The following is a 10213-nucleotide window of genomic DNA, read 5'->3' as shown; positions in this document are numbered from 1 at the left end:
CAATGGTCTTAAGGTAAGTGTGTAGAAATAAGATTGATGTGGAGGAAACATCTCAGCAGTTCTGGTTTCTAGAGAAAACAGGAGAGTACATGAGAGTGATGTGGACTTCGAACTACTAAAGTGGCTGTTATAAAACATACCACATGTGTTTTCATATCAGTGAAGTTCTGAGGAATGGGGTGTGGGAATTTGCAGCATAAATTGGCTTATATGGCTTTTCGCAGACTTTTAGGTCTTTGTAATAGGTAAGAAATAGCAAGACCTGATTTCAGGGAACACTGAGAATTTCTTATGTCTGAAAGACTCTTCACGACTTAGAAAAAAATGACAGAAACTTGGAATTAAGAAAATGCTTGCAATCAGTGGAATGTGTACCTGTAGCTGTGATGCAGTATGTCCAATGCATCTGTATGTGCTGGGATACTTGCCTTTCACGTTCCTTATGGAGTTCAGATTCATATGAAGAGTGGGCATGACAATAGTTACTGATACATCCTATTAAAAGATTTATTTTCCTAATTTATAAACATTGATGATACTAGCAAATTGAGCCAAAAGCTTCTATGCTGACTCAGGATGACTTAATTGAGAAAATTTAATTGACAGTAGTGTAATACCTTAAAAAAAAAGTGTAGCCAGGTAAAGAATTAACATGATGTTCAACATCTGCTAAAATTTCTAGAAGTCCATCTGTTATTAGAAGCTGTAATACTTTCTTAAGGCCTACCATGTGGGAAATGCAATATAAAAGTCTATAGACAAAATAGAAGAAGTACAAGAAGCAGAAAACCATGTTGGCAGGGGGCTGGAAACAGTTTTATTATCGTCTCTGTCTTTGAAATAATAGTTTATGAAACCACTGCCAAGTTTGACAGCCAGTATTTCTAAAGGTCCTGAGGCATGCCCAAGGACCAAGCAGACTCTGTTTTTTGACCTGCTGCTGAGACTGTGTGTATGAGCTATCTTCTCCCTGGTGCTCACAGAGGCTCTGCTCAAGCTCCTGCAAACAGAGCAACGTGATCTGAAGGCAAGACTCTCCTGCAGGGAGGAGGAGGAGGGAGAACTAAGCACAACAGAGAAAGATAAGAATTGGCTGAGCAGGAAAATTAGAAATTGAGGTCAGAAAATGGAAGAAAGATCTAGAAAGTGCAAGTGGGTAGAAAATATAGATAACATCCAGAATTGGATGGACATTTGAGCTCACAGTCAATGCAGTGGCCAGAAACCAACAAAATAAAAGAAACAGTAGTCAAGAAGCAGATGAGAGAGCAGATCTGAGAAACCAAAGAACTGGAGCCTGGGATTTATTATAGGAATAGGGTAAGTTTGAGATTAAGAGGAAATGGAGATTGACTGAAAAGTAAGGTTTGAGAAACAAGTTGAAGAAAACAAAGACTGGAAACCAATTCAGGATAAAGAAGAATGCTGTATGCCTGTTTTATTAGTTTACACTGGGTGCAACCAGATATAATTATTGTAGGGGCTTTGTTTGGTTTGATGGCTATGGTCCTTGGGGCACTGAAGGGCTCCAGTCCTGCAGGGGAGAGTGGTAACTGCTGAGGGGCTGTTGAAGTTCCTTCTTTAAGTTTTGTCAGTGTGGAAAAAGTGATACAGAAGGTATGTGAGGATGACTAGGAAGATTAAGAACGTAAGTGTTCAAAAATTTATCCAAATTTCATCACTTTGTGAAGATTTTAATTAATAACCCTTGTCACAGACTATTTTCTTATTCATTGGTTGTATTCACTGTCATGAGCTGTAATACTGCTGCTGTTCCTTTATTACCTTATTTTTTTCAATAATGTCTTGATTATCTGTGATTAAAGTATTCATATTTTATAATTCAATAGAATTGCTGCTTTCCTCTTGGACCTTCTTGTTGCTTTTATCGTAACTTATACTATGAATTTACTTTTACAGCATCTTGAAAAATGACTGAGGCATTAGGAGGGGGGCTGAGATGGAGGCAAACCAGAGTCAAAAAGCATATGCTGGGTTCGAGGTGCCTGTGATCCGGTCTCCCGATTTGACAAAGAATTTGGCAGGGTGGAAGAAGAGTGCATCTGGGCTCGGGCGGGGAAGCGTGTGAGCAGCGATCTGCTCGGCCCGGCTGTCGAGGCTCCCCGGGCGGACGGCAAGCAGGGCAGAGCGGGTGCTCGCACGCCCCGCACAGCAAAGCGTGGCCGTGGAGGCAGCGTGCACCTGCCGGGACTGGGGACACATAGCACCTGCCGGGACTGGGGACACATAGCGCCTGCCGGGACTGGGGACACATAGCACCTGCCGGGACTGGGGACACATAGCGCCTGCCGGGACTGGGGACACATAGCGCCTGCCGGGACTGGGGACACATAGCACCTGCCGTGACTGGGGACACATAGCGCCTGTCTCGCCCAGAAGGCAGGGGTGAAGGACGGCGCCCCGCCCGCCCCGCGCTGCCGCCGCGGGACAAGGATCGCGGGCATGGCGGCGTGGCGGGAGCTGCTGCTGTCGCCACTGGGCTCCGTGTGGCGCTGCTGGGGACGCGGCTGGCAGCCCCCGCACCGCGAGCGCGTGGACCCGCAGGTGAGGTCGGCGCGGCCGGCGGTGACCTCGCTGTCCCCCAGCACGGGCGGTGCCGTGTCCCGCCGAGCAGCGGAGGCTGTGAGCGATCCTGCCCGGCCTCAGCTGGCTCCAGCGGGGCAGCAGCCTCGCCGAGCGGCGGTGCGCGGCCGGCTCGGACGGAGCGCTCGGCTGCGTCCAGCGGCACTCGCTGCGCTAGCCGTGCCGTGAGGGGCGTCCGAGCCAATCCGCAATCGGCATCAGGCTCCGTCTGAAAGTCCGGGCGGCTTGGGGGGAGCAGATCAGTGTTAGCTGACGGCAAACAGAAACCCTTGGGCTTCCGGGGTCTGTTTTACCAGGGACTTGGTGTTCTGGGGCCGGTGCTGTTTAGCTCCGTGTATTTCTGCAGACGGGGACTTGAGTGGTTTCATAGAAACACATAGATCTGCTTGTATTCCAGTTTCCGTGAAAGGCTTTTGTCAAAAAAAAAAAAAAAAAAAGACTGCCCACGCTACGGCTAGGCAGTTTTTCCGTAGTGATATTCCAAATAGCCATGAGGTTAGGTGCAACATGTCAGAAAAGTGCCTCCAGCTTTAGTAAATTGTCACTTATTTCTACTATGATGCTGACTGAATATTATTGTTTGTTTGTTTGCGTTTTTTCTGTTTGTTTTTTCTTTAAATTTAAAGATGGAGCATTTCTGATTCAGATGTTTGGGATTTAAAAAGAAAGCTCTGCTACTGTACATAACATTACGATCCTGGATGATATTTCACACAGATCATGCTGTAGCAACATTGCTGTAGCAAAGTATCTTCTGAATCTTTTTCGGATATACTTGCTGATAAAAGAAATGTGTATACAGTGGAATATTCTTTATATGTCTCTTTAGGAAGATCCTTTCCAAAATACACAATATCTACTTGTAAACTAAGGAAAACTATGAGCTAAGGAAAAATATGAGTTTTGAGTTGTGAACACCTGAAGTTAAAACACAAAATTCTGCTACCAAAACACTGGAATAGCCAATTTTTAGAGATTCTTGTTATTTGGACCTGCTAGGGGAATTGTAGTGTTACTTATAAGAATCAGTGAATACTGGTATGAGCCTAAAATGAGTTTAAGGAAATGCCATCATAGTTTTCTTTTCTTTCTCTCTGACTCATGCTCTAAAGTTGTGAAATCAATTTACAGGTTTTTGATAAGTTTATCTTATACCATAACAACCTTATTTAAAATAGTATCAGGCTTATATAGTAGTATTAAAACCACATTAAGCAACAAATAGGTTATTGTGTTTGAACCAGTTTCCTTAATTGTTTTGTGGCTTGATAAGGAAAAAATGTAGATTTCATGACTGTTACGAGGTCAGGATGTAGCCGCAGCTCTCTTCATAGAAAGCAGGCAGGCACAGTCAGGGCACAGGGACCGCCTAGAAGTGAATGTATTGAAGTATGCTGTTTCTAGTAGTAACCAGAATCAGGAAGAAAACATAAAAATCATCCAGAACTATACCACAAAAAGACATTTCTCTTTGAGCTTCACCGTGACTTTTTTGGGGGGTTCTTTTTGTTGTTTTGTTTTGTTTTGTTTTGGGAACAGGGAGCAGATAATTGTTACTGCTTTCCCCCTCTGCCACTTTGTGACCTCTCCTAGTAAAAGGCAAAACGCCATGTAGTAGCTTGAAAAGAGCAGAAGGTAGGTGAGTTTGAAATGTCTACTGCTTATGAAGGAAAATACAGTTTCAATAAATGTGTCTGTTCCGGCATACATATGATTATGCAGTACAGACAGTACTCCAGTCTGGGCTGTGGGTAAATGATTTATCTGCCTCGGTTTCAGTTTTCAAAGTTGATGATGGCACCTAAGAGCATAGATCCCTCTGGGGCCAGTGAAACCTTTTGTACATGTTGATTGGCTTTGTGGAGAACCTCATGGACCTGGAAACAGCCGAGTGTCACTCCTTCATTCTCCCCAGGAGTTCTTGTTTGCCTCTGCATAACCACACTGGGAGGTGTCCTGAATAATAGAAAACAGGTTTTAATGGCACTGAATCCAGAACTGTGCTGTCTTTAAAGTGGGATTGCAGCACAGGACAGCATGCCATGGGAAAGCTGCAGCAGTATGAGGAGAAGGTCAGTCCCTTCGTGTTGCTGTCAGCACTATGATGAACGTGACTGCTGTTACAAATAGGATGGCACAGACCATGCCGGACTGCTATATCCCATCTACAATGTCTGACAGTGTGGCTGTAACTGGTCTGTGGAAGCTAAATGAAACTATTCCAGGAGGAAAAATCTATGTGAACTATTGCATTACTCTTCATACCTGTTTTCCTATATAAATAGCTCTTTCATCCCTCCTTTTTGTGGTTCAGATTATCTTATTTTTTTACTCAGTAGCACTATGTTAAGTGAAAAGGTGGATCCCTGCCTGTGTGTCCTGCAGCAGGCTGATCTATAGGTTTTTCTGTGCTCTCCATGAAGGTGTTAGGTTCAAACAGGGTAATCCAATTTTTTGAGAATTGCAGCAATGAGTTTGAGACTCCTCAGATGATGTACAGCACAATAAGAACCTGAGGTGGTCACAGTTTAGTCAGTTTTGGTCTTCCTTCTGTGTTCCTTTCAGACAGGCTCTATCAAATGCCGTGTAAACCTTTCTTGATTCTTGTAATACATAAACTTATTACTGTGTAACATACATTCTAGGTAAAACCTTGTGATCGTCTCCATATGACTTGAATTACTAGTTCTTTTGCTTTACTTTCTCCTCTAACACTTTCCCCCTTTTTAGAGGTGGTTGTACTTTTGCCTCCCAACTGAAAAAACAGAGAGCCTGGTCAAGGGCCATAGCTGTTTAAGTCTCAAAGAAGGCAGGTAGCATTAAAGCGCTTGTCTTCATCCTTTCCATAGGATTGCCATTCCTTTGCCATTCTCTGCCATAGTGCAGTTGCTGGTACATCCTGTTCTAAGTTGTTCAGTACCCTCTGTCCATCATATAGGAACAGAATGAGGCATCTAAAAACAGTTTCTGAACTTTCTTGGTGTTCTTTTTACCAGGACAGAAGCTGGGTGCTGTCATGATATATTTTGATAAATGCTAATCAGAGAAAGAGGTTTTTTAAAACCCATTGGTTATGTGGCATATTGTCATATCAGTTTCCAAATCACTAGTCAAGCAAAAATTGTTGCTTCTGGTTTTTTGTAATTATTAAGTCTTAGAGGTGAGAGTGGAGGTCAACGCTCTTCAGTGTTACCAGTAATGGAAATGTCTGCAGAGGAACGGTGTTGGGGCAGATGCATGCCTCCCAGCCTTCAGTGGTTTCAGGTATAGTGGTCTGGAACTTGGAAGGCACCATGGCTGCACTTTGGTGTCAGCCCTGTGATGTAAGAAAATTAGTGTTTCCACTATGGAAATGTTTTCCTGGTGAGCTCACAGAGCTAGAGATTGTACATGGATGACTGGGATTCAGTTGTATCTCTGAAGGGCTGGCAGCCTGTTGTGACTCTAGTGCTACTTTAGGCTCCATTATCAAGGCCAGGTGGTGGAAATAATTTTTTTACCAGCCTGGCTGGGGTGGGATGATCCCAGGTTTGATCAGTCCTAGTCCTATCAATCCTATAAACCAGTGCATTGATTACCTTGTGTTGGTGCAATTTAACCCCCAAAGAGGCATAGCAGAACTTCTACTAGTACATCCAAAATGCTTAAGAGATATATCCACCTCTCTGCCTGGTGCTCAGCCAGTGTTTCAGAAAGGCTGTGTGGCAGTGCTGTGCAACCTCAGCCCTCACAGTGAGCTTGTCCTGTCCATTCTCCTTACAGCATGCTCCTTGCCCATGCTCTGGCCCTCCTCTCATCACTTGTGCCACCACAGCTTGTGAGACCATCCCAACACGCATGCAGGCATCCTGGTGATCAGAGAGTGCTGCCAGAAGGCTGGGTGGCATTTGGAGCTGCCATTTGAAGGAGAGGAGTTGTCATCATGGTGGAGCAGACAGGAGAGCATGCCTTGGAACATAGCCCACCTGCTGGGAGCCTGGAGCCACAGCCTAGCTTTGTGCCAGGAGGGCAGTGCTGATGGCTGCCAAGTCGTTCTGTGCAGCCTGGCTTAAACTGCAATCACAGCTGCTTCTTTCTGCTGGGGAAACCTAAGCCTTTGGGAGTCACTTTGGCCACTGTTGCAACCCTCAGTAAATAAACAAGGGGACAAACCTGATGAGGTGGAATGTGTCTTGGACATGAGGCTGAAGGTTCAGAAGGACCTGGTGGAGAGCTTAGGGGAGTGTCCAGGTGGTCTCTGGGGCAAAGGGGCACAAAGGGGCCCTGTGGCTGCTCTCAGGCCATGAGTGACTCTTCCTCCAGCTAGTTTGTTGGTCTGCAATGTTTGATGGGTTGATGATGTGACTTATCTGTCATTAATAACATTTTATTATTGACTGTGAGCCGACATGGAAAAGGAAAGCTTTTTTTTTTGGAAGGTGGTGTGAAGGGCAGAGCTGAGGAGAGAGATAAGACATGTCCAGGTGAGAAATGCAGAAGTGGGACTGACCATACCTTCAGCCTCTTCAGAAATCACCCAAGATGTGTTTCCTCTTTCTTTGGAAAATGCAATTTCAGTTCTGTGACCTGTCTTGTAGTGTGTGCAAGGGTCGCTGTATGCAGCTGTCAAGCTCAAGAAGATTTTGTTACTGTGTGAGACAAGCAATGAAGCAAAAAGAATTCTGATAGAAATGACAGTGAACAGTCATATGGCTCCAAAGGTGAGCTGTGAGGATTGCTTGCATCGTGGAATCATAAAAGCACAGAATAATTTGGCTTGGCAGCAACCCTAAAGATCATCTAGTTCTTACCTACCTGCCACCTTCTTCTAGAGCAGTTTGTTAATGAACTGTGACTTCCTGGGGTCCTTCATGATTCCTCCTGCTGAATTTTGCTACCTGCATTTGCTTTTCACATCAGATACTACAGATAGATCTGACCTTTAGAGAGTCACGTCTGTAGTCAACATTAAACCCTGTGTTGGGAAAGCTTAAAACAGGCAAAAGAAAGCTCTGATATTTATTATCAGATAATTTTTTCTCTTCCTCCTCCTGGTTTACACTAGGTAGACCTTTGTGCTTCGTGGTTTTGAATCCTTTGATGAAGGAACACATTTGTCACAGCAATGGGTAGTTGTCCTCTGTGATTGCTCAGTGCTAGGTAGGTGAGACCCAATTTTAAAAAGAGCAAGTTGATTAGCTCTTGATAAGCTTAACAAGTAACCAGTAACAAGAACTATCTTTCTGTGACTGGTTTTCAAAGTAGAAATCTGAATGAGACTCAAAGCATTGTATTGACCCTCTGCATAATACATTTGAAACATCATTTTCTTATGGCTTCTTGGATTTTAACTTTAAAATTACTTACAACAAGATCATTTAATTTGGGATATGTAACTTGCTTTGAATATTTATCATTTTCTGATTATATTGTATTAATTAATAAAAAAAACCACCAAATGCCTGAATTTCTTTGGGACTGACTTCCCAAATATTGTTGGTAAGACTGGTAGGAGTGTCCATTAAAAAAATGATGAAAATTTTATCTCCAAAAGAGAAAAATAAGTAAAAAAAGGCATGGTTATTTTTAAAGATCTATAATACTTTTCAAATATAGTTTGGATCAATTTGCCATTTATTCCTCCATTACTGGTGCCTGCTTTTATTTGCTGCAAGTTTTAGGCATCTCCTATAATTTATTCTACAATTTGGATTGGTTTTGTCAATTAAAATATTTAGAATATGTATTTCTGTATCTTTATGCATGACTAACTTGTTCAATAATTCCTATCTTCTGCTGCCCATTGACCTGGTTTTATAAGAGATTATATACAGTATTATATTATATAAAGTGCCAAAATAAACCAAATGTCAGCTTTTAGCAAGGTGGCTGCCATCAGCCATAGGCAAGTTTTTTATTATGTGTATGGGCCACAGTTATGAAGCAGTCAGATCCAAACTGTCAGCAGCCACCATGCTTCTAGAACAGTGGGTTTTGGAGTCATCTGCTTTCAGTGGAAGGCTGAATTACGTGCCATGTCACAGAGACTTTTCGCATTTACAGTTGGGGAAACCTGCTTTTAAGCAAACCTGTTTTTAACCTGTTTTTTGCATGTATCTCCTGCCAGTATAAGATTTCTAGCAATGTTTTTGAGACCTGTTTAAAGGCTAAAGCTCAAGAATATAAAGTGTGTTTTGAGATTTCTTGTGCTTATTTCTTTTGCAAAATCCTGGGATGTTGGCAGCAGTGTTGAGGTGAGTTTTTGTGTGTCCTTTCCCACCTAGCCCAGTGCCATGGGCTGTGCAGAGGGACAGGTCTGCTCAGCCCCTCCCTCTGCAAACCAGGAGTTCCTCCACCAGCACCTGCATTCTGAGCTGGGTGTGCTCTTGGAGCAGCGCTCTTTGATGTGTTTTTCTAAGACATTGCGTGTTAAGGAATAGCAGAAAGGCTTATTTGATCAGTTAATAAACTTTAAAAGTAGAAAGTAATAAACTAATTAAAGGTCTAATATTCCAGACTAAGATAAGATTTCCATCAGTTCTTTGTTCCCTGTGTCTCAGGAGCCAAGATGAGCTTTTTTCACAAGGAGGGTTTTAGTTTTAGTATTTCCTACATTTTGTTGTCATTTGGTATACGTGTTGGTATTTGTTGTGTTGTGTGGTCTACTCTGGATCAGAAGCACCACATTGGAAAGCCCAATAAAGTCAAAGGGTTTTTGTTTTTGTGGCTAAGCTTGGGTTCAAAATAGTGGAAACAGTTTTATGAGCCTTTGATGCAAGACCCTAATCCAGAAAATCACTTAAGCATACCCACTTAGCTTTTAAGTACAGTTGATTAACTGTGAAAGAAAATGCTACAGCACTCTATGGAGTGAGGATTGAATTAATGTATTTTTGAAAAGCTAACACTACTTTTTTTCTGATGAAAAAAACCCCTACGATCTCTTCAGAATGACTGACAAGTTTAAAGAAATTCTGTTATCCTTCACTGACTTGGGTCTGCATTTATCCTACAAGCACAGGTGACTTCTGTTAGTGTTTGTACTGTATTTGTGAACACCTAAGAATATGTTTCCAGTGGATGAGTTTGAATTGGTTACTAGGAAATAATCACAGAGATTCTGATGTGACCTGAAATTACATACTGTCTTTAAAAGGGAAAAAAAGAAAAGCTTCTCAGTGCTTCTGAATCTGCAGTCTGCCTACAAAGGCATTTTAAGATTAGCTGATAGTTGTTTTATGATTGGCCATGGTGGACAAATGAACAGTGGAAGCATTCAAATTAAATTATTTGCACTATATCTTTCAAATCTTAGTGATTTTTAGTGATGAAAATTTTCTGATAAATTCCATTGCTTTTAGTTGTGTATTTCCATAGATGTGCAGAATCTTGAACACTGGAGTAAATAAGTAGTAGGTAAGAAAGAAAAGCAAAAGCTGCCAGTTGTAGGTGCACCACTGTGTTGTAGTAATGGAGATGAGAGGAATAATAGCATGTCCGTGTTACAGAGCCAGGTGGTTGTCCTATGACAGGGTAGCCTAAACACAAGGAAACTCTAGAAGACCTTAAAGGCCATTGAAAACCTCTTATGAGTTCATATTATACTACATGTGACCCTGGAGTTTTGCAA

At 42.5% G+C, this 10213-nt stretch overlaps 1 protein-coding gene across 8 annotated transcripts in view; it reads left to right on the top strand.

Moving 5' to 3' along the window:
• The first annotated feature begins 20 nt into the window (after positions 1 to 20).
• Positions 21 to 10213, top strand: part of TRPM6 (transient receptor potential cation channel subfamily M member 6) — a 93406-nt gene continuing 83213 nt past the window's right edge. For all 8 annotated transcript variants that reach the window (XR_005255213.1, XR_005255214.1, XM_038123960.1 and 5 more), the window contains exon 1: positions 21 to 2565. Coding sequence is in view for 6 of the 8 variants with exons in the window: in XM_038123960.1 (XP_037979888.1) it covers positions 2464 to 2565 (102 nt within the window). In the remaining 2 variants the exon portion in view is untranslated. The remainder of the gene's footprint in view (positions 2566 to 10213) is intronic.

The sequence above is a fragment of the Motacilla alba genome, chromosome Z (genome assembly GCF_015832195.1).
Source record: "Motacilla alba alba isolate MOTALB_02 chromosome Z, Motacilla_alba_V1.0_pri, whole genome shotgun sequence".
Classification (NCBI taxonomy): domain Eukaryota; kingdom Metazoa; phylum Chordata; class Aves; order Passeriformes; family Motacillidae; genus Motacilla; species Motacilla alba.
Note: the sequence above shows the minus strand (reverse complement) of the source record. Positions and strands in the feature narration are given on the sequence as shown.